Source organism: Vigna unguiculata, chromosome 3 (genome assembly GCF_004118075.2).
Source record: "Vigna unguiculata cultivar IT97K-499-35 chromosome 3, ASM411807v1, whole genome shotgun sequence".
NCBI lineage: Eukaryota > Viridiplantae > Streptophyta > Magnoliopsida > Fabales > Fabaceae > Vigna > Vigna unguiculata.
In genome coordinates this window covers 16,527,335-16,550,832 of record NC_040281.1, presented here as the reverse complement: position 1 = coordinate 16,550,832, position 23,498 = coordinate 16,527,335, and the positions used below count along the sequence as shown (strand labels likewise).

At 34.0% G+C, this 23,498-nt stretch overlaps 3 protein-coding genes across 9 annotated transcripts; 2 read left to right on the top strand and 1 right to left on the bottom strand.

The window, feature by feature from the left end:
- Nucleotides 1-1,331: 1,331 nt before the first annotated feature.
- LOC114175257 (pentatricopeptide repeat-containing protein At2g01390) lies at nucleotides 1,332-6,741 on the top strand. Of its 7 annotated transcripts, none has more exons than XM_028060029.1 (6): nucleotides 1,332-1,658; nucleotides 2,046-2,170; nucleotides 3,212-3,254; nucleotides 3,410-3,554; nucleotides 4,055-4,827; nucleotides 5,347-6,741. In XM_028060029.1, exons 4-6 carry the CDS (start codon nucleotides 3,538-3,540, stop codon nucleotides 6,351-6,353), a joined length of 1,797 nt encoding a protein of 598 aa, XP_027915830.1. In that variant the 5' UTR covers nucleotides 1,332-1,658; nucleotides 2,046-2,170; nucleotides 3,212-3,254; nucleotides 3,410-3,537; the 3' UTR covers nucleotides 6,354-6,741. The 7 variants fall into 7 exon arrangements, with proteins under 7 accessions (XP_027915830.1, XP_027915832.1, XP_027915834.1 ...); XM_028060033.1 differs by having other exon boundaries at nucleotides 1,333-1,658; nucleotides 3,410-3,496; XM_028060034.1 differs by having other exon boundaries at nucleotides 1,333-1,658; nucleotides 3,410-3,496; nucleotides 4,050-4,827.
- A 360-nt stretch (nucleotides 6,742-7,101) lies between these two features.
- LOC114175259 (tubulin beta chain-like) lies at nucleotides 7,102-9,757 on the top strand. The gene is made up of 3 exons (XM_028060038.1): nucleotides 7,102-8,516; nucleotides 8,606-8,875; nucleotides 8,960-9,757. The coding sequence occupies exons 1-3, from the start codon at nucleotides 8,123-8,125 to the stop codon at nucleotides 9,652-9,654; spliced, it is 1,359 nt and encodes a 452-aa protein (XP_027915839.1). The 5' UTR covers nucleotides 7,102-8,122; the 3' UTR covers nucleotides 9,655-9,757.
- Nucleotides 9,758-12,206: 2,449 nt separating this feature from the next.
- LOC114175258 lies at nucleotides 12,207-20,914 on the bottom strand. The gene is made up of 6 exons (XM_028060037.1): nucleotides 20,616-20,914; nucleotides 20,272-20,401; nucleotides 16,560-17,141; nucleotides 15,422-15,911; nucleotides 14,297-14,378; nucleotides 12,207-12,724 (listed from the first exon to the last, which is right to left on the bottom strand). The coding sequence occupies exons 1-6, from the start codon at nucleotides 20,643-20,645 to the stop codon at nucleotides 12,512-12,514; spliced, it is 1,527 nt and encodes a 508-aa protein (XP_027915838.1). The 5' UTR covers nucleotides 20,646-20,914; the 3' UTR covers nucleotides 12,207-12,511.
- Between the last annotated feature and the right edge of the window lie 2,584 nt (nucleotides 20,915-23,498).

The window sequence follows — 23,498 nt, the reverse complement described above, 5'->3', positions numbered from 1 at the left end:
AAGTCAAACACGCACCATGTCGTTGAATTTGATAGAAATACCACAAGATTCAGAGTGGAGGAGATGGTAAATCCCAAGAAGTACGTCCTGTAGGAAAATTTGTAGTCATATTAGATGAAAGGTGGTGCGATTGTGGAAAGTTTCAAAAAATACATCTACCATGTTCACATGTTATTGCAGCTTGCAAGCATGCACATCACGACTTCAACATGTACATAAGTCCCCATTATAGGCTGGATGTCGTCATGAAAGTATATGACAATTTATTTGGCGAGTTAAGACATGAAGAATATTGGCTACCATACCAAGGCCACAAGTTTGGCCTCATCCTGCCACAAAAAGGAGCGAGAGTGGTCGTCCTAAATCAAGTAGAATTAGGACTGATATCGACATTAAGGAAGGAAGACAATAAAAAAAGTGTTCATATTGTAGAACTGAAGGACACACAAGAAATCATTGTCCTAATAATCCTGCACTTAGATGATCCACATCAAACCACTTAGTTTATGTTGTACTTTTAATTGTGTTCAATAAATTTGTACTTGATTCAATTCAATGGTACATCTTTTCTTATTATCTTTTATTACTACTTATTTTACATAAACCAAAAACAAATAACAAAATTATTTAAAATACAATAATGAAATGCTTTTAAATTATTTTACTTATTTCCATATTTTTAAATTATTTTTTACAAATTTTTAAAGTTTATAATATATAATTTTTAAAATTATCCAAAATTAAAAGATAACTATAATTTCAATATTTATAAACATCTATTAAAAATAATTAATACTACACAAATTATAAAAAAAAAATTAAATTGACTTTTATATTTTCAAATTGTTCATAAAATAACTTATTACACAATATATAAAATCTATTTTTAAAAAAAAAATTAAATTGACTTTTATATTTTCAAATTGTTCATAAAATAACTTATTACACAATATATAAAATCTATTTTTAAATCGATAAATTCAAGAAGACAAAAAAGTAATTTTTATTTTTTTATTTTTTCAAATGATACCTAAAATAACTAAAAACACAATACTAAAAATAATTTTAATATAAAAAAAATTAACTCTTATATTTATTTTATTAAAAAATTTCAAAAACCTAAATTTTAATTTATTTATATAAAAATAAAAAAAAAACTAAGATCAGAATTTGGGTTGAAATTCGAAACTGAATTCTGATTTGAGATTAAAAAAAAAAACAGAAAATCAAACGTTGGAATTGGACTGCTCAAAGACCTAATTCTCACCTAAAATAAAAACTATGCTATGTAATATTTAACTACAGTATGCTATTCTGGTAAAAGAAATAGCAAACAGTGCTTTTTTTGGGGGGGTTATCCACATTCACGTACTCCAGCTCACTCTCTCTCTTTCTCTCTCTAAGCTCTGACCCCAATTTCTGTGGCGGCTCTCACTACTTTTTCTCTGCTCAGATTTGATCTTTTCCTCTCTCTTCGTCTTTTTTTTCATCCGGTTGGGTTGGGGTCTTTAGCTTCAACTTCAACGACAGCTATGGTTACCCCACAGCCACAGCTTCAGGTTCAGCCTCAACAGCCCCCACCCTCTTCGCAAGATGAGGCCTTGAAGAGGAACACCGATTGTGTCTACTTCCTTGCATCTCCTTTGACATGCAAAAAGGTTCTTTCTACCACTTTCTTTTTGATTTTTTATAGGAAAGAGGGAGGAAAATCCCCTCTTTTCCGCTTTCGGAATTCTGTGCTTTAGGGTTTTCAGATTCGTCTGTTTCTGCAAATAGTTTTGGTGGTTGTTTATTTTCAATGGGAAAATCGAACTTTGTGGAGAAGGGGTTGTGGAAGTCTGTGTATGAATTACCGAATTTTCAAAATTGGGGATACCGATAGGGAATTAGGGTTTAGGGTTTATTGTTGTTGATGGCGTGCTCGAAAACGAGACCCATGACGTTCAACGTAGTGGTGTAAACGATGTGCTCTGGTTTTGCATTTAGGGGTTTAAGTTTTGTATTGCTATTTGATGAGTTTTTTGACCTTTTAATTTAATTTTCAGTATTGGTGGCGAAAATAGGCATTATGGAATACCGGCTAATCCTGCCGCGCCTGCTCAAGTACTGGGTGTATCCTCTAGTGGTGCTGCTGTGACCGTTGTTGCCAATTTCGTTGACTTTGCATTGGGTGAGTTTCATTTCATATCTTATTTATTGCCAATTATCCATTTTTGATGTGCAAATCGCGACTTCATTCATAGTCATTGATGACAGTTAAAATGTTAATGAATTGTACACCTTTGTTTTTTTTTTCTTGTTATCAATTTGCATGTCTGCTTTCACTGGCTGTGGAATGTCCAGAGTGGAAATCAAGTAACGGTTAAGAAGTTGAGTCCTGTTTGGATAAACTTTTCCATGAGCACTTGTGATGTGAGAAAAAAAATGACATAATCTTTATCTTACCGATTTTAGATTAATGCTCATTTTTACTCTTACTGATTTTAGCTAGCGTATGGGATAAACTTTTATCTTATTTTCTTCTCCCACAAGTGGTTATGGTATTTGTTCATCCAAACGTTTAGTTAAGAGAATTCTTCTAGTTATATTGTGATCAATACATTACATACCATCTTTCTCTTGTATTTTTTAATCTGTTCGTAAGAATAACTAAATATTTGAAGAATTTGGCTGTTTAATTGTCTTCCTGGTGATATCTCTGAAGGTGACACATTTAAACAATATAATGATTTCGACCCTCACATGGTGCTGTTTCACATTTGGGAATCATATCTATTTCTACAAGTCTTAATTGATTTATATTGAATGATTATTATTTTTATGTGATATAAGGATAAATTGCTTGGTTGCCTTTGTTTATTATTTTGGGCCTTTTTGTTTTTTAAACATTTCTCAGTGAGATAAGATCTTTTGAAATTTAAATACTAATTAAGGCAATGCAAAAATACACCAGGAAGAGGAAGTACAGATGTATGTACTCTTATAATTGTTTTTACATCGAGACATTTTTTGTATAGTTGGTGGTACTTAATTTTTTTTATATGGAGTACTTGACCATTTTTTAACTCTGAAATGCTATTTTCAAGTTGGTTTGGAAAGGATCCCTCTATATTGTGTCGTGTTGGCCGTACCATTTGTAGTTCAAAGCAGTCCTAGGCAAATAATTATAGGTAATGATTGTTTTCAGCATATAAATGTTCCTTTTTGACAGGAGTTCTCAAGTGTTGGTCAAAGCACTGAGAAGCTTTTTGGAAGTACGTCATTATTTCCCTTTAATATGGTCCCACCTTTTAGTTCAATCATTATTAAAAGCTCTTACCTCAATTGTTACTCTGTGTCTTTATTTGTACAACGTTATTCATGAAATTGCAGTCAATAATTTTTGTTCATTGTCAACTGTCGTCTTCAGGGCAAGTATTAAAGCACATAAATTTTGGCGACTATATAAGTTCTAGAGTTCCAAGCTTGAAGGGTTTCTCTGGTCGGAAAACAAACAGTTAAGTGAAAGCTTCTTCATTGAAGTTACTTGCTAACATTATGCAATTCCTACAAAGGTTAGTCGGATTATTTGTAATATGGAGATACTATCAGAATTTGCAAATTGTTGTTAACACTGGTTTTGAAATAGTGGCATGCTTTTCAATGTCATTAGTTTAGGTTGAGTCGGGTTTGACCAATCATAAATAAAATTCTATCAAATCTAATTGAATTAGTATAAGTCAAGTTGGGTCATCCAATAATTCGTCCAAATAAACATCCATAGAAAAACCTCTATTATTTCGCGTTTCCATAATTTCAACATGCACCTTGATAAACTTGATCATTTTAAATTGGTTTAAGATTTTCAATTTCAGTTTCGGATTGAGAAATCCAAAATGTTTTAGAATGGACGGTCCAAATTATAAATTTGTATTTTAAATTGTATATTCATTCTAAAATGCAATACAAATAAAAAATTGTATTTTAAATTATGTAGTTTATAATATATTAGAAATACTTTTGACATTTCTCAAACCTTATGGTATCAATGTATTGCAATGTTACTGAAGTGTAGAACCAGAATCTCCAAGTTTCATGGATTTCTCAGAAACCTTGTTCCTTCTCCTTCTTCCAAACCCAAAGCCAAAGCCGTGCATTTCCTCAATCAACATCAAGGCAAACCAAAAAGCAAACCCATTACTCCATTTCGCAGTGACAGCAACACCAACATGAAGAAACTCAAGAAATTGAATATGAAATTGAAAGAAAAGAAGAAGGATGAGCCCAGAGATTATATGAGGAACGTAATTGGAAAAATTTACAACACGCTAAAGTACTCAACATGGGAAACAGCTGAATCAGAGCTCAACAATATCCCTTTGAAGTGGGACTCATACACGGTGAACAAGGTTCTGAAGTCACACCCGCCAATGGAGAAAGCATGGCTGTTCTTCAACTGGGCCTCTGGGCTCAGAGGGTTCAAGCACGACCAATACACTTACACCACCATGCTTGATATTTTCGGGGAAGCTGGGAGAGTATCTTCCATGAAGCACGTTTTCCAGAAGATGCAGGAGAAGGGGATCAAGGTTGATTCTGTTACCTACACTTCCATGATGCATTGGCTTTCCAGTTCTGGGAACGTGGATGAGGCTATGCAAATGTGGGAAGAAATGAAATTCAAGGGGTGTCACCCCACTGTTGTTTCTTACACGGCTTATATGAAGATTTTGTTTGATAATAAAAAAGTAAAGGAGGCCACTCGTGTTTACAAGGAGATGATTAGCTCTGGTGTCGCACCAAATTGCCACACCTACACTGTTCTAATGGACCATCTTATTGGGTCTGGTTAGTGTACCTTTTACATGTTTGTCGTATGGTCTAGCTGAGCATGCAGTCCTTGTCTGTTCTACTTATTTAATGATGATTGTTAGAAATGATACAAATGTATAATTTGATTTATGCAACTAGTTAATGAGCGTAATTTTTTTTCATTGCCTACAAAATATAAATCATTTAGGTATTACCTCTAAAGTAACATTATAGAAGTCAACAGTCCTAACATTGGCCATATTCATGATTGGATGACAGTACAAGTCTCAATGCATAGCTCAAGCATATGATCTCCTTCCTGATGAAAAAATTTAAGTGATGTATTTGCTTTGGTTGCATCATCTATACAGTTAAAGACATATTACTTGAGTTTACAAAATTCTGCAGGTCAGAATGATAGCTTTATGCCATGCACTTTCACCGCAATTTCATTTTGAAGCTTCTAAGTTACTTGCCACCTTTCCTCACTGTGACTGTCTTTTGTTTATTATTATGGAGTTAAATGTGGTAATTTCATTTATTTTTGTATTGTAGGAAAATGCAAAGAGGCCCTAGAGATTTTTGAAAAGATGCAAGAGGCTGGGGCACAACCTGACAAAGCTGCATGCAATATTTTGATTGAGAGGTGTTCTAAAGTTGGTGGGACTGAGTTCATGACACATATCCTTCAGTACATGAAGGAAAACCGTCTTGTTCTCCGATACCCTGTATTTTCTGAAGCATTGGAAGCTTTAAAAGTTGCTGGTGAGAGTGATACCCTTCTAAGGCAAGTCAATCCTCAGTTTTATATTGAGTGTAGCGTAAGCAAGAACAAAATTGATAGTATCACGGTTGCTGCAGATTCTCCTACTAATATGGATAAAGAGCTTTTATTTGTTTTGTTGAAAAATAGAAATGTTGTTGCTATAGACCATTTGGTTAGAGGGATGATGGAAAAGAAACTATCTTTAGATCATAAGGTAGTCTCAACCATTATTGAGGTAAATTGTAGTCATTGCCGACCTGAAGGTGCTTTGTTGGCTTTCAAGTACAGTGTTACAATGGGAATAAGTATAGAGAGAACAGGATATCTCTCCTTAATGGGCTTGTTGACCAGATCAAATATGTTTTCAAAGCTGGTGGACGTTGTTGAGGAAATGACTAGAGCTGGGCATTCTCTTGGAATCTATCTGGCTTCACTTGTGATCTTTAGGCTTGGTTGTGCTAGGAAGCACACGTTTGCGATAAAGATTTTCAATTTGTTACCTGATAACCATAAGTGCACTGCCACCTATACTGCTTTGATTAGTGTTTACTTCTCTGCTAAAAGAGTTGATAAGGCACTTGAGATTTACAAAACCATGTGCAGCAAAGGATTTTGTGTTGTCTTAGGTACATATAATGTACTAATAGACGGCTTGGAAAGAAATGGGAGATACACTGAAGCAGAACATTATAGGAAAGAAAAGAAAACCCTGCATGCCAATAGTGGTTCTCAGGAAAGTGTTTCCATAGAGGGAAAGATATGCAATCTTATATTTTCTGTGGATGTCATACTTTAGTCTTGGTACTCTGGGAGTTTTCACTTTTGTGTTCATTGGAGATGCCAACAAGGTCTAACTGCCATGTTCTACCTTCCACTTAAAGCAACCATATGATGCATAACACAGCAACTTTGTGAAGTGTTTTCACATGCATACTGTCATAGCTTTGTGAAGTCAAAGGCAGACAGAAAGTGTGATTGAAGGAATGTGGGATGATAGCTATTTACTGAAATGTCCCTTTGTTAACCGCAATTGTTTTGCATCTGTTTGTTTTCCTTCTTACGTATATTCGGTGATTTGTAGACAAAGTCATATCTGTAGTGTATATATGAAAGGAATTGTCAACAATTTTTTCAGGTAAATTTTAACATTTTTTGCTGTATTAATTTTGACTGCCATTTAAAAAGTCCTCAGACTATTTAATCTTATAATTAACACTTTTCAAATTCTATAAAATCATTACTTTTTTAGTTTTTCTTATTATTAGTTCAACTTTATTAAAATATATGAAATTATAGGAGTTTCTTTTGTTCTTTAGTAAGTCTCACTAATGTTTTTTGAGTTATTTTAATAAATCTTTAGAAGTAGTAAATATTTTATTGATTGGTTAACGATAAATGTATATGAACTTTTTATTCAATAAGATATTAATAATAAAGGTTAACGATAACCTTCTAACACCTACCATCTTGATTGGTTCGTTAACATTTAATATAAGGACAAAATGCAAAATTAAAATTTTCGAAAGACCAAATTTACATATTTGATCTAGAGAACAAAAAAAGAGTGAATTTTAAGTTTTATATATCCTTTCACTTAAAATGTTTTGTAGATAAACAACAATACTCAGCATATAAAAACCGTGCAATGTTGAAACAAACACTGTGATTTGTCTACGTGATTCTTATACTTTAAAAAATAAACAATTCTTATGAAACCATCAAAAAGAACCATAGAATGGACAAATATCAGTTTCTTTCATCAGTTCGCCATTGCAGGAGTGTTACCACTTATTTAAAAATAGCTAGGCTGATTTGCTTTAGGGGAATAGAAAGTAGCATAATTCAAGCTTTTCTGCATCTTAGCATCAACAAATACGATTTTTTTTTATCGGCATATATATTAGTCAGAGATTTTGAAATATTTGAACAAATTCAAGCTTTTGTGCCCATAATCAACAATCAAAGAAAATTGTGCAACCAAATAATATTTTATTGGTTTTACTTCTATATAAGGTGGAGCAACATTTATTGCAAGAAAACTGGAATAGTTACTACATGCTCATCATTGATGAGAACTTGCCGGCCTCGGCATACCCATCAGATTCTATTTTTCAATTTTCTATTCTATGAAGGTCTATGAAACTCTCTCATCCCGGCTTTCTTTTAGTTGCAGTCACTTTCCACTGTAAATAAAAGACAATAAATAAGTCATTTAGGTCTCCCAAAATGGCCCAGTCCTTTACATTGTAAAGATAGATGCTGATGTTATATTAAGAAAACCAAAAACTGAAAAGAGTGAGTATGCCAGTGGTAGTTGAGAAGGAAACATAGAAACCCTCTTGTGAAGCCGGCGAGGTTGCAAGTAACATCTTACAAATGGCAGTCAATTATTCATCCAAGTCCAACTTAACCTTCACTTCACGGTTATATATATATATTTTCAAAGGGCAATCATGTAACTAGGTCCATTTTCATTTCGCTATAAATGTAATGTAACCTCTTTGCTTATTCAATCCAAGTCCAAAGAGTTAATTTTGTCTTCTAAGTTCTAACCCAAGCTAGAAAATGCGTGAGATTCTTCACATTCAGGGAGGCCAATGCGGGAACCAAATAGGAACAAAGTTCTGGGAGGTGGTGTGTGATGAGCATGGGATTGATCCTACGGGGCAATACGTAGGGAACACCGAACTTCAGCTTGAAAGAGTGAACGTTTATTACAATGAGGGCAGCAACGGTCGTTACGTGCCACGGGCAGTGCTTATGGACCTTGAGCCTGGTACCATGGATGCTGCCCGCACAGGCGTTTACGGTCAGATTTTCCGGCCGGACAACTTTGTTTTCGGCCAGTCTGGTGCCGGAAACAACTTCGCAAAGGGCCACTACACTGAGGGTGCTGAGCTTATTGACTCTGTCCTTGATGTTGTGAGGAAGGAGGTTGAGAATTGTGACTGCTTGCAAGGTAAAAAAAAGTAACCAAACATCATGGTGGACTGTTTCGTTAAAATATGAGACATTTATGTATTTTTCGGTTCTGGTTTTTGAATCTAGGATTTCAGGTGTGTCACTCCTTGGGAGGGGGAACAGGTTCTGGAATGGGAACTCTGCTGATTTCGAAGATAAGAGAGGAATACCCTGATCGAATGATGCTTACATTTTCTGTGTTTCCATCTCCAAAGGTGTCAGACACGGTTGTTGAGCCTTATAATGCTACACTCTCTGTTCACCAGTTGGTGGAGAATGCTGATGAGTGTATGGTCCTTGACAATGAAGCACTATATGACATCTGCTTCAGGACCCTCAAGCTCACTACACCAAGCTGTAAGCATAATTGCCGTAGAATAGAACTAATGAAGTTCTTCATTTTACTTAATAAAAGTAATTTTACTTGATAACTTTTTGCAGTTGGAGACTTGAATCATTTAATATCAGCAACAATGAGTGGAGTTACTTGTTGCTTAAGATTTCCGGGTCAGCTCAATTCAGACCTGAGAAAGTTAGCAGTAAATTTGATCCCATTTCCACGACTCCACTTCTTCATGGTGGGTTTTGCTCCTCTGACATCTCGAGGATCGCAGAACTACCGTGCATTGACTGTCCCAGAACTGACACAGCAAATGTGGGATGCCAAGAACATGATGTGTGCAGCTGATCCACGCCACGGTCGTTATTTGACTGCCTCAGCGGTTTTCAGAGGCAAGATGAGCACAAAAGAGGTAGATGAACAGATGTTGAGCGTACAAAATAAGAATTCTTCCTACTTTGTTGAGTGGATTCCCAACAATGTGAAGTCTAGTGTTTGTGACATTCCTCCCAAAGGCCTTTCTATGGCTTCGACTTTTGTTGGTAACTCGACATCCATACAGGAGATGTTCAGGAGAGTGGGTGAGCAGTTCACAGCCATGTTCAGAAGGAAAGCCTTCTTGCACTGGTACACTGGAGAAGGAATGGATGAGATGGAGTTTACTGAAGCAGAGAGTAACATGAATGATCTTGTTGCAGAGTATCAGCAGTACCAGGATGCATCTGCTGGTGAAGATGATGATTCTGGAGAAGAAGAAAATGAGGTGATGAGAGTTGAGGATGTTCGACAAACTTGATGCTTCGAATGTTACAAGCGATATTTAATCTATAATGTTCAGTTCTTTGGCTTTTAGAAGGTTGTGGTTGCTCCGTAAGTGTTTTCTTTCTTATATTTTTATCGAAATACTAGACTTAAAATCTCATAACATTTCAATACAGCCATCTCATCATGATATTGGAAACCACATAGAACATATAGTGCAAGCGTGCAGGCAAGGGTTTGTGCCGAGGAATATTCATACATCAATCTAATTGGAATGAATATTATTACGTAAATCCTGAAAATATCATTTTATAACAAGTAATAACAGTTAAATAAACATCAACAGTTACATTTACATTGAGGCAGTAAAATCTATCAAATCTAAACTTCACCACTAAAAGGGAAGAATTTATTTAAAGGACCTAAAAATCATAGAACAAATGCTTTGGCCACCATGTCCAAAAGTTTCTCCATTCATGGTACTTGAGACCAGATTTTTAGAATCAATACCCAGTATTCATTCTATAAGATAAATATGACTTTTAAGGTCCCAAAATGCAATACTCCCTTCAAGAAACCACATAACTTTTGGACATGATAAATGTGATTACTTATGGAACTATACATCAGTTTAAACTTTACAGAACAAATACCTCCGTTATGATCCTTCAGATCAAACCTTGGAAACAGACAAGATAAAGAGATGTGTTCTTTATCTTTTGTATTTTCAAGAAAGGTATCTACCATTCCTTATGGTTTATTAAGGAAGATGTTTTTCATCTCTTGTGATTTAAAAAAGGTGTTTTCTCATCATTTTAAGGTTTTGCAAAGGAGATGTCTTTTTATTATTTTAATTGTGATTTTGTTTGTTTCACTTAGTTTAAGATAATAATTTGTGATCATTGTCTTTGAGATGAATAACCATTGGACACCAGATCCTTGTTGACTAAACCAGTATAAAAAATTTGTGTGACTTTCTCTATTCCTTATTCTCTTACTTTGTTATTACTTTGCAAGATTTAATTTTTATAAACTTTCCCAAGGTCTAATACTCTGAAATTTGCAATTAAAGCTTAAAATAAACTTAGGATTTAGGGTTTAATGGGGGGTTTGAATTGGTTGGAAGTTAAGGTTTTTATTTTTTAAAACTAGTTAGCTATTTAAAGCTTTTTCTAACAATAAAATCTAAACTAATTAAGGAATGAGAGTTTTTCAAACTAGGTTTTTTAAAAAGGTCTTGACATTTGGTCTGTCAGTTCAATATTATGTCTAACCATACTCTATCACATATAACATTGCGAAGCCAAAGTTTTTCATTACACAATTCAATCCTCTCTTCTTGTGCATTTCACATGTTTTCACAATAATGTTGGAAATGAATTGGTTAAAAAATCTTGGTATGAATGATTTGAATATGAAAACAAAAATGATTAATATGAGAATATTTATATACTTTTAATTGTTTAATGAAACCATTTATCATTCACATTGAAGAACTAGACATAACCAACATAAAAACAAAGTGTTCTTTGTTTCTCTCGGTTTCATGCATTATTACTATCTTGGGCATCATAAAAATTTTTTAGAAAGTGTTTGTGAACTCTTTAATAAAACCATTACATGACTCCCTCTAAGCATCTAATAGTCTTATTTGTGAAAAGCTTCCAAGAAAGTTTTGAGAGCTCTATTCAAACATCGCCTTTTTCTAGAGTTAACAATATTTTCATACCTTTGCATTATGGCACATGTGATTGTGTTCACGGAAAGGTATGAATAAGTGAGGTGAACCTTTCTACTAAGATTGTGGAAGATAGATGAACTTGGAGACTAGACTCTTTCCATTGCTTTAATATATATTTTGTCTAGTGTTCTTTGTTGATGATATTTCTTTGTAAGAGATGAATCACTCTAATGTTATTTTTATTGATTGTGAGCTATATTTCAATAAGGCGTGATTTGATTATACAGCCATGAAGGCTTAAGTTTGAAATTATTAACTTTAGAACAACAATGTTTTATGTGAAAAAGTTCATTCATATTTCCATATACAAATTACTTAGAGGAGTTTTTATTAAATTAAAGTTGGTATTTTTCAATTAACTGATTTAATTAGCATATCATTACATTAATGGCACCGAAGTTAATTGTCTTTATTGGAATAAATCTATGAAAAATAAGTTTATTGTGTCTTTTATGTTATCACATTAAGACTCAAATGATCCGATTGAATTTAGTGACACTAAATTATCCCATAGTTGAAGTTTTGATGATATTAAACGTAACTAATTAGTTATACTTTTGTATCTTCCAACGATATGATAATGTTTCCTAAGAAAACTCAACTTGCACTTGCATTTTTATTAGAACACTTTACAAGAAAAAAAAACACCAAATGGTCCATGAGGTAATATGTCAAAAGATAACATGAATCGTAGCCATATTATACATATTCTCTACATAGTTTCTGCATTTATACAACTCCAACTCAAAAGGAAAATGTGAGTTCCCATAAGGAGATGCAAAGAAAAAAAGAGTAAGATAAATCACATAATTTTGCAAGGTGGATCTCAAGGATTACTTTATCAATTACTATCAAAATCATGATGATCATTTTGAATTAGAAGATGCTTCACACAATGTTAATATCATAACATGTATATAAACAAATAGAATAGCACTTCCAAATTATGAAACCCAAAAGAAATTCAGAAAATATAACTGGACAAATAGCATAGCACTTCCAAATTGCAATTATTCTGCAGAAGAAGGTAACGTTTTACACCAGGGAGAAAATGCAATAGGCATATTTAACATGATTGGGTGTAAGCAGCAAAAGGCATTGCAAGCCTATAGAACAAAAAATTAAATATTGAAAAGGATTGACTTTTTTTTCAAGAGCACCAATTGCAGCAAGAAAATGACAAATACGAGGAAGGGACATGACCAGTTCTTCGTATATAATCTGCTTGCTCTTCAGTTTTTGCAGCTTGATGATTTCTATTGGCTTCTGCTGCTGCTCGTTTTTCCTCAGCTTTATGCCTTGCAGCAGCTAATTTATTCATTAGCTTATCATGTGCCTTACTACGTATTCTCTCAACTTCTACCTGCAACCAATTATTATAATTATGGTAATAATTATAAATATATTATATTCTTGGGCTACTAACCAAAGTTTGTATTTTTCAATACCATGTACCATTATGATATATGACTACTTCACTTGTTGAGAAATTTTGCTAAAATGTTAGAAATCTAATAAAAAGTCACCACTGCTTACTATTTTCTGCTTCAACATCTGGTTTCCTATTCAAATGTATCAATCAAGCAAACAAACTCTCAATTCAGCAACCCATCACATAATAGTTGTTCAAACTTTGAAGTGCATGCAACTCTAACGCCTCCCCAATATGTGCTGAAATTCAACTTCATTTAGAAGGATAAGGATTGAACTCCCTATAATATGGAATTTACTACAAGTTTGATTTGGTGTTATCACAATGCCCAATTTAAAGTGAAAATGTACAGTCTAAAGAAACAAGCATAGACATCTTCTCTTAGCATACCAGAAGGGATATCTTTACAGAGATTGGGACAAATACAGGTCTATTTGACATTTATCTACAATGGTATGGACATTAGTGAAGCTCAATCTTTTAGGATGAAAAGGACAATTAAGAGGAATTCTGATTGTCAGTATACTTATTGCTTATAGGAGAATAACTAGATTCTAGAATGTTAGGATTTCTCAGTGAATGTAAACATATTCTGTTAGGAACCCTCCCATTTACCTCCTTTTCATCCAATTTACTATCTTGTTTAGTTGGTAAATTACATCGGTCTCTCTATGGCTTGAAGTAATCTACTCGAACTTGGTTTGGTAAATTTAGTATATTGTACTGATATTTGGATTGAAATGAAGCGAGACAGGTAACTTAGTGTTTTATTGTCACCTTTCTTATGGGGAGTGTGTTCAGCTTATGGTCTATGTTCAAGATATTGTTATTACAAGAAATGATATCACTAGAATTGCTCAATTAAAAAAACATTATTCAGCCACTTACATACCAAAGATTTGGGTTGTCTAAAATATTTTCTTGGTATTGAAGTGGTACAATTAAGAGGTGTCATCATTTCACAAAGAAAACATGTTTTTGATATTTTGGAGATAGGCTTCGCAAACTGCAAGCTCATAAATAATCCTATGGACTCGAATCAAAAGTTAATGAAACCAAAGTGAACATTTCTCAGACCCAGAGATATATAGAAGGTAGGAGGGAAAACTCATTTATCTCACTATAACAAGACCTAATCTTTCCTATTCAATGGGAGTTGTGCAGTTCACATTCTCCGATATGTAAAAAAAGGGAAACCAGGACAGGAATTGTTGGATGAGATACATTTCTGTTAGACCTGTTATCTTTAAACCCTATGAAGCCGATTACAACTTGCAAGTTTATAAATTATGGTAAATATGGATTCTCCTGTTTGCCATTCACAAATTTTACATTATTTAGGTTTTCCTATTCATCTCCTTACACATATGTTGCCATTGTTACGCTGACTAACATGTTTTTCTGTAGTAGGATTACAAGTTAACGTCCCAAGGATCGTCCCAAAAGAAACTAAATTAAAGAATCATATTGGAAACAACAAAATCAGTAATTATAGGTGTATACCTCAATTTTTTTCATCTTGGCTTCTGTTTTTGCTTTCTGATGATTTTCCCATGCTTGAATTTTCATCTCCTCACGCCTAAACCTGTGTCATTAACACCATATTCCTGCTTCAGAGAATTTTAGTATGTAACAACAAAAAATAATCTTAACGTATTTCTGGAACTGTTTAAATGCCCATAAAATATTTGTCTCATGTTTTAAAAATGTGGTTAATTATATTCAGAAATTTTATTCATCTTTCTTCATCTTGTTGCAAACATATCCATGACTAAGGGAGGGAAGACAAGTTTTAAGCTATTATTTCAGAAGAAACTGACATGAAAATTAAATGGATACCTATAGGCTACAAACTGCACACATTGTCAAAGAATTCAGATAGTCTGGCTTTAAATACTTCCTTTGTTTCTAAATTTTTCTGTTGGTTTTTATTATTTGTCTCCTGGTTTTCATTCCATGTGGGATAGAGCGCCTTTCAAGCAAATGTCAGGAAACTGAATTAATGGAAACATGGTCAAAAGAAGTAAGGCAACAATGATTATCTTCTAGAGGTGTGCAAGTACACTATCAAGAATGATAATCTTTTCTTTTTATCTTTGATCACTATACAAGTGACATGATTGGAATCTACACAAATCAAGTTCTGCACTGTAGTTTACAGTGTTCAAGTCAATTTTGCAACCATATTTCTTTCCTCTTCTATATCTCTTTCTTTCTTTCACATTTCTTGCCTAGATTTGTCATCACTGAGTCATTTATGATGATTTCTTCAAACCCAACATAGGAATCCATTACCTAATTATATAGAAACCAGGGGAACCACAAAAATGAAAAAGTTTTACAAAAGGCTACTTACGAAAGAAATGTTGTAGAAATATTAAATACCTCGGTCCAGATTCTATGTCAAATATTCATTGACAAAAATTAAATTAAATAGACATATGAAGCAACTTCAATTCTTCTACTTTTATATCATAGATGTCACATGGTCTTCATGCAAGAGGTTTTGGAAAATCATCAGAAAGCACTCTTTACTCTATGAAATTTAATATAAAAATGAAAAACTCGGGTATGTTAATGGATTTACATCCATAAAGCAACGTAAGTTACATGATAGTATAAACTGACCTGGCCATATACTTGGCCTTCTCAGCTTCCTCCCATGCTGCTGCACGTGCTTCAACAACACTCTTAGGCTGTTCTGCTTTAGTTTTGAGGGAAGTAGATGCATCCTTATCTTCCTCTTCTTTGCTAGCCCAAGCAGCAATATTCATTTTACCAAGTTGTGTCCCAAGGACCATTATTTCACGCCTGGTCTTCATTTGTAGCTCCTTTTCGGACAATTCATTCTTGCTGAGATTCAGATTGTCACTATGAAGATCAGTTAAAGTGGATACAGGGGAGGATCTTGGGGGAGTAGAAGGCCGAGAAGAGTTAGGACTGCGCATTGGTGTTGTTGCCCTCACAGGGGTACCTGTTCTTGAAGGCTCCTGGCTAGCAATAGGGGTCATTTCGGTTCCCATATCTCTCATCGATACAGACCGAGCTGTTGAAGGGGGAGGAACAAATGTTGTTGCATTCTGGATGGCAAGAGACGAATTGTGCTGGCTAAGGCTTACTGTCAACATAAAATAGCAGAAAAGGAACACAGAACAAAGAGTAAGTAGTCCCATAAATGAACTATAATTACTAAAACTAAGCATAATTTATTTAACTCCTTCAAATGAAATTGTCTATAGTATTCTCAACTTCTTAGTTGTAGGACATGTCTTTAAGATAGAAAGGCTGTTCAAGCAATTAATGACAAGGGATTCGATAGCATGAAGGTCTACTTTTTACCAAAAAAAATATGACGCAAGTTGTTGAAAAATAGAACTGCAAAACCACAAATTTTCCCAAGAGAAAGAGATGCATGAACACCTAGGAGTTGGGAGTTTCTCAGGATATATCATCTTACTTTTTTCATTTTAGATAGCTAGGTATGTCATTCATACAGGACTCAACACACTTGGGAACCAAGTAAACCATAAGTCAAGGCTCAACTTGATCAACAAGCCCCAACCAAAGGAATACAACAACCACTGATAATAAAAATAGTTTAAGAACACTGTGACGATAGAAATGATTAACACACGCAACAAGTGATTTGAAACATAATGTTTGACAAAAATAGCAGAAAAATCAGTGTATACATTTTTCATTTGAATAAACTAAAAGCATGTTTATATCTCTGGTAATGAATTCCAGAACACAATCAAACATTTACCACAAGAACTTGCAATTGCATAGGGATCAGCCTCCCAACTCACAAATTTCTGTCCTCCACTTTCCATCTTAGTTTGATTTGTATCAATTTGCTTGGTATCCGGTTCATCTAAAGCAATTTCTCTTTGATCTGGAACTTCAACAACAACCTTCATTGAAGGTTGCCGGCTTCCATAACCAAGACTACCGACCTTACGTGGACCTACATGCCCACCTTGTCCTTGAGCCTGCACTGTCTTCGGCCGGTTTGATGTTGGACTAGCTATCCACTTCTGAGCATCATCCCATTTAGATGGTGCTGGTTTTGAGAATGGTCTCACTGGCACTCTCTGTGTAGACCGCTCGGCCTTTTGAAATTCAAACACTGACGATGAGATGCTCATATTTTCATGCCCACTATCATAATCTGAAGAAGGGTCTTCTAAGATTCTATTCCTTGAACTCACTGCTGCATTAGCCTTCACAAAACGATCATCACCACCAACTGCCTCTATGCTACTGGTGCGAACTAAAGCAGAAGTTGAATACTCAGGAAGGACACTCACAACATCTACATCTTTACAATGATCAGAACTGCTACCACCTGTAACAGATATGTTACATAGAAGTAAACTTAAACACCATTCATTCTATAACAATAACAAACACTTACATATTTGACACTGCCTATAAATATCATTGTATAAACCAATAAACCAAATCTGAAGTTGAAACAAAAAGAAAGATAGGCACTACAAGCTTTAACTTGTAGGTTACCATATTTGAGATAACAAGTAGGCAAGTACATTGTACGTGAAAAACTGTCCGGTCCCTTTTCTTCATTTTCTTCCCCCTTTTTTTATATAATTTCAATCATAGTATACTTCTAAATTTTCTCACAAAAACTAAGGGCGATAAGTTAAAACATCAAGCAACAATGATAATGAAGAAATAATCATAGTCAAAATCTTACATTTTGAGAAAGTACATATCTTTTAGATTTACAAAATCGCAACCTTGAGTGAGGCATTGTTGAGAATATTACTTAATATCTTTTTTATTTAAATTAGTTTTTAGAAAATATTTCAGTTTTAGAGATATGTGTCAGTTTTAGAAATTTGTTATTATTTTAGATTAGGAGTGAGATATTATAAATATTTTATACTTGATATTTGTTATATTTTGCTCTATATATAGAGTATATCAATAAAATACAAAAACATGTTCCTCCGTATAACATATCACATATATCTCTTATATCTCTCATATTATCAAAAGCCCTAAAATTCCCAACAACTGGTATCAAGAGCCATTGTTCTTACTGCCGATAGAATGGAAGGAAATATGTCGCACGTCGCTATTCCACTCTTTGATGGTGAAAGCTATGATCTATGGGCGGTAAGGATGCAAACATATCTAGAGGGGCTAGATCTATGGGAAGTTGTGGAGGAAGATGATGTTCCCTTGTCTGAAAATCCCACCATGGCTCAAATGAAAGCGCATAAAGAAAAGAAAACGAGAAAGGCAAAGGCAAAATCATGCTTGTTCGCAGGTGTTTCACAAATGATTATGACCAGGATCATGACTTTAAAGTCTCCCAAAGAAATATGGGAATACTTGAAAGCAGAATATGAAGGGAACGAGAAGATTCGAGGCATGAAAGTTTTGAACTTGATAAGGGAGTTTGAGATGCAAAGAATGAAAGAGTCAGAGACGATTAAAGAATACTCAAACAAATTGTTGGGTATTGCCAACAAGATAAAATTGTTGGGAAAGGAGTTTTCAGATTCCAGACTCGTTGAGAAAATTCTGGTGACGGTGCCGGAAAGATATGAGGCATCTATTGCTTCCTTAGAAAACACAAAAGATTTGTCTACAATCACCTTTACAGAGGTGATACATGCCTTGCAAGCACAAGAACAACGAAGATTGATGAGAGAAGATCATGAGGCGGTTGAAGGTGATTTAAATTACACGGAAGATAATGCTCTCATAGTCAAGAAAAACATAAGGAGCAAATACAACAACACACAGGTTTTTCCATCTTGTCCCCATTGCAAGAGAAAAGGTCATCAACCCAATTGGTGTTGGTGGAGGCCAGATGTCAAATGTCACAAATGCGGTCAATTGGGACATGTGGAAAAGGTATGCAAATCTAAAGATTCTGAAGAAGATGTTCAAATTGTGGAGAATAAATCAGATGAGGATAAATCAGAGGAAGATCTACTTTTTACAACATCATGTGTCACAACCAACCAATCTTCAAAAGATTGGATTATAGATAGTGGTTGCACAAACCATATGACTCATGATAGAGAAATTTTCAAGGAGCTGAATAAATCAAATATTTCCAAGGTAAGAATTGGGAATGGAGAACAACTTGCTGTGAAAGGTACAGGAACAGTTTCAATTAAAACTCATTCAGGTATCAAATTAATTTTTGATGTCTTATATGTTCCTGAGATTACCCAGAATTTGTTAAGTGTTGCTCAATTGTTAGAGAAAGGTTATAAGGTCTCCTTTGAAAATAAAGTATGTGTGATCAAAAATGCAAACAACATAGAGGTATTTAAAGTCCACATGAAAGACAAAAGATTTGCGCTGGATTTTATGAAGGAGGAATTTGATACAAAGAAAGTGAACATGAAAGAAGGATCAAAATTAGAAGATAAATATCTTTGGAAGAAAGTAGATGTCCAAGTGAAGAAAGTAGATGGAGGTTCACATTTTAATATTCACAAAAGGTCCAATGCCACTCCAATGAAATCCACACCGAACAAAGAAAAAGAAGATGATGCTGATATAAGAAGAAATATGAAGGATGATGCCAAATTGAAGAAAGATGTGATGCCATGGAAGAAGGAGAAAAACAAATATTGCAAACACAAAAAGAGGAGAAAATCAAGCATCAAAAGATGGAGAATCAAATCTGAAGATATAAAATAAACAGATATTAAGCAAGGAGGAATGTTGAGAATATTACTTAATATCTTTTTTATTTAAATTAGTTTTTAGAAAATATTTCAGTTTTAGAGATATGTGTCAGTTTTAGAAATTTGTTATTATTTTAGATTAGGAGTGAGATATTATAAATATTTTATACTTGATATTTGTTATATTTTGCTCTATATATAGAGTATATCAATAAAATACAAAAACATGTTCCTCCGTATAACATATCACATATATCTCTTATATCTCTCATATTATCAAAAGCCCTAAAATTCCCAACAACTGGTATCAAGAGCCATTGTTCTCAATGACCATGATTATAACCATGACCATAACCATAACATATGAAACATAACCCATCAGTGGTATCAGAGCCGATGGTTCAGAGTGACTGACCGCATAACCATAACCAAAGGGGTCACTCATACACACCTGAAGGGAAATATACCATATGAAAAAAAAAAACAAGGGACTCACCCTTGAGGGGAGATGTTGGGAATAGTCCAAGTGTGAGTCAAAAAGTCCCACATTGGATAGAAAAGACAAAGTTAAACACTATATAAGAATAAAGACCCATAACAACATTGCCTTAAGGTTTTGGTGTAAAAGTGGTGTCTAAGGTCTTATATGTGTAAGACTAATGTTATATAACCATATAGAACCACAATCTCTCAATGACCATAACTATGCCCATGCCATAACCATAACCCATATCATATATGAAAAAATATAACATATCAGGCATTACATCAATCAAGATAAAGAGCCAAGAGCATACGTACCAGATTCATCCATTTCCGAATTCTGAGATCTCGTGGTGAAAGTAGAATCGAGCTCTTCTTCTTCTTTCCTCTTCTTCTCCACGCCCAGTAGCATGTTCCTCAATTTTCCCGGTGAAAATCCCCCGCCACCCTGTAAACCCAAGTTTCCATAAGGCTAAAGGCAAATCAAAGAACCCCAAAAACGAACAGATCAAAACAAGAGTTCACACAGTGCAGAACACTAAAAACATGACGATACTCACTTTCCAAATACAACACAACACGGGTAGGAGAGAAATAGTGAAAAATGCAAATCAAGCAAAAAACAAAAAAGGTGAAATGGATGAAAGAGGTGGAAGAGAGACCTGAGGCTTTTGGATCCTTTCGTAAACCATAGTGGATAAATGGGGTGTCCTGGTGAGAGCAAAAGGTGTCCTGGTGAGAGCAAAAATGCAATCTTTACACAATGTAGTGAAAGTTCATCAGTGCCGTAAGCTTGCAGGTACTTCTTTGGGTTTGAAGCTTTTGAGTTGCAAAAGTGACAGTGTTCCCTAACGTTTTCAACTTTCAATGAGCAGAGAGAGAGAGAGAAAAAGAGTTGGAAGACAAGAAGATGCAGTGAGAGCCGGACCTGTCTCTGCCCAGTTGTCGTACTACATTGGCTTTTGGGGCCCACTTTCCACTCTATATATAATGTAATCCCTTGTGTTGTTACTTCTTTTTAAGTTCAATCTGCTATGTTCAATTATTACCTGTCTTGTAATGCAAAATCTATCAAATTTAATAAGTTTAGTAACGGCAATTCATCATAAGAGAGGTGTTTAGCTTCCAATCACCAGGTCATAATACTTCCTCAAAGTTAAATTTAAAAATACAATTAATAGTTAAAGTGGGGTTTCATATTCTTCTAAGACTGCATATACTTTCTTTCATGGGATACAAGTCAAATCACCTAATCTAAGTGATAGATTGCTTAGTATTTGGTATATTTATATACTTTAATATTTAGTATATTTATATACTTACATCTTAAGTTTGAAATTTCGGAATTACAATGAAATAACGTTTTGACAAATAATTTATTGTCCATTCATTTATAAGATTATATGATTTTGAGGTATTAAATGTGGTTTTGTATAGCTAAGCATACTAATTTTTCCGAGCAGTTTATGAGCTCAATTGATGTGTGATTGAGCTATAAATCATGGCAAAGTCCACCTATAAAGATTTTGATGTTCAAATCAATAAGTATATATGAGTGTATATTTATGAGTAAAAGAGGTTATCAAATGGTTGAACTACTATGATAACATGTATTTATAGGTGTTTTAGACTTGTGGATATATTAGAGTATAATAGCAAATATGATAAATGAATTATGTTAATCATAAATTTGTTTTGTTTGTATTACATAAACACTATCATATATCTCAAAATATATTAAAAGATAAGTAAAATATCACATGTATCTAAGTATTAGACCCTTGCATATTAGACCTATTTTGGGCCTGAATAAATTATACCATTATGTTATAATAATGGGTCAAGTAGGTACATAAGGCCTCCAAGCTAGAAAGTTAATAATTTTTGTTTATAAGTTGATTTTAGCACATAGTCAAGTTATACTCGGTTTTCAAGACATAAGATTGGCCCAAATTTTGACACATTACCAACCATTTTTCAAGCACAAGATCGGCTCGATATCATATTTCGAATTTTCAGACTCATGATTGACCATATTGCAATTTTAGGCACAGGATCGACACAATAATTAGTATATGATTGGCCATTGTTTGAGCACTAGCTCAGAGTACTTGATTGGACGCATGATCTACATAATCGATCCATAACATTATATTTAATTTAATCACGTAACTTTAGCTTTTCAACATATTTACCTCTCTCCTCATTAATGAGTGATTTTTCTAAGTCATGATTACTCTTTAGGGTTTCTCCAAAACACCTTTTTACCTACTTATAGTGACATTTCGCAACCTCATATTGATGAGTTTCAAATTTGGAGAAGACAGAACGCTTAAGAGGAGAAGGCAAAAGGCATGAAATAATTAGTTTTTGTTTGTTGCCATTAGTGAAGCGTCTTTATCTCTTCCTAAGCATTTCTATTTTTCTACAACTTCTATTTCATTTCTCTCTTCACTTATCTTCATCCTCTATCTTTGAGTTTTCTTTCATGTTCTCCTTGCCTCAGGTCTTTCTTTTTCATGCGCTTCCTCACTTCTAGGTACATCTTCATGTCTTTTTCTTTCATTTCTGATTCCTCCCATGAGCGACAACCTTTGGTTTAACCATAAATTAACGTCATTAAAGATGATAAGTGAATGTTCTTCATAGGTTCTTCAAACTCTGACCTTAGAGAAGGTTCTTTAGGAGAACCTTATTCTCTTCTTCCTCCCTTCTCTCTCTCCTTTCCAAAGGAAAACACAAGGTTATGGAAACCTCAAAAGTCTTTGATGAAATTTCTAAGAAGGGGAGAAAGGCCAAATTTCCTCCTATTAACAACCTTGAGTATTCATGGGGAAGTTGTTGGTTATGCTTTTGACTTCCTCTCCACCTCATTAGTATTGGATTTAATTTTCCTGTTTTAGTATATACAAAAGAATTTGTTGAATACGTAGAGGTTGAGTGTTGTTCTACTTTAGATTCGAATTAAACATAGATACTCATACAAATTTGCGTTCTTCTAGATTCTAATACATAACATATTTCTTTTATCTATTATAGATATACTTTTCTTAGATGATTAAAGAATATAAGCAATTTTTGAGGTATATTCACTTATCTATATTATATACACACACGCACGCGCACACACACACACACACACACACACATATATATATATATATATATATATATATATGTATGTATGTATGTATGTATATAATATATCTAACAATAGGATTGAGTATACACGGTAAACAAAGACCCATATTGGACACCATTCAGAGAAATTCAACTGACCTCTTGACTGTATTTTAACTAGTAGAAATACATACATTTATTGGCTATAGGTGGCATGCCTAAGTGCTCACATAGAATTTGAAAAGCAATTAAGAATGTCTAGGTATTTGGATGAAGTTGGTTGGGTTCCACCCTCATCATAAAAAGAATATGACACTCAAACTCAAATAGGGGAAAATGATATTAAGATATTTAAACCTATATTCATAGACAAAAGTGAAGTCAACACAATCAAGTAAAGGTTTTTGGAAAATCCTATATAAAGT

Bases quoted from the DNA above. Each gene is read 5' to 3' on its own strand.
- LOC114175257 (XM_028060031.1), top strand. The intron at 4,828-5,346 runs GTTAGTGTACCT...TTTGTATTGTAG, and splicing joins GGACCATCTTATTGGGTCTG to GAAAATGCAAAGAGGCCCTA.
- LOC114175259 (XM_028060038.1), top strand. From the start codon at position 8,123: ATGCGTGAGATTCTTCACATTCAGGGAGGCCAATGCGGGAACCAAATA. The intron at 8,517-8,605 runs GTAAAAAAAAGT...TTTTGAATCTAG, and splicing joins GAATTGTGACTGCTTGCAAG to GATTTCAGGTGTGTCACTCC. The intron at 8,876-8,959 runs GTAAGCATAATT...AACTTTTTGCAG, and splicing joins CAAGCTCACTACACCAAGCT to TTGGAGACTTGAATCATTTA.
- LOC114175258 (XM_028060037.1), bottom strand. From the start codon at position 20,645: ATGGTTTACGAAAGGATCCAAAAGCCTCAG. The intron at 20,402-20,615 runs GTCTCTCTTCCA...TTGGGTTTACAG, and splicing joins AAAGGATCCAAAAGCCTCAG to GGTGGCGGGGGATTTTCACC. The intron at 12,725-14,296 runs GTATACACCTAT...AATTGGTTGCAG, and splicing joins CCAAGATGAAAAAAATTGAG to GTAGAAGTTGAGAGAATACG.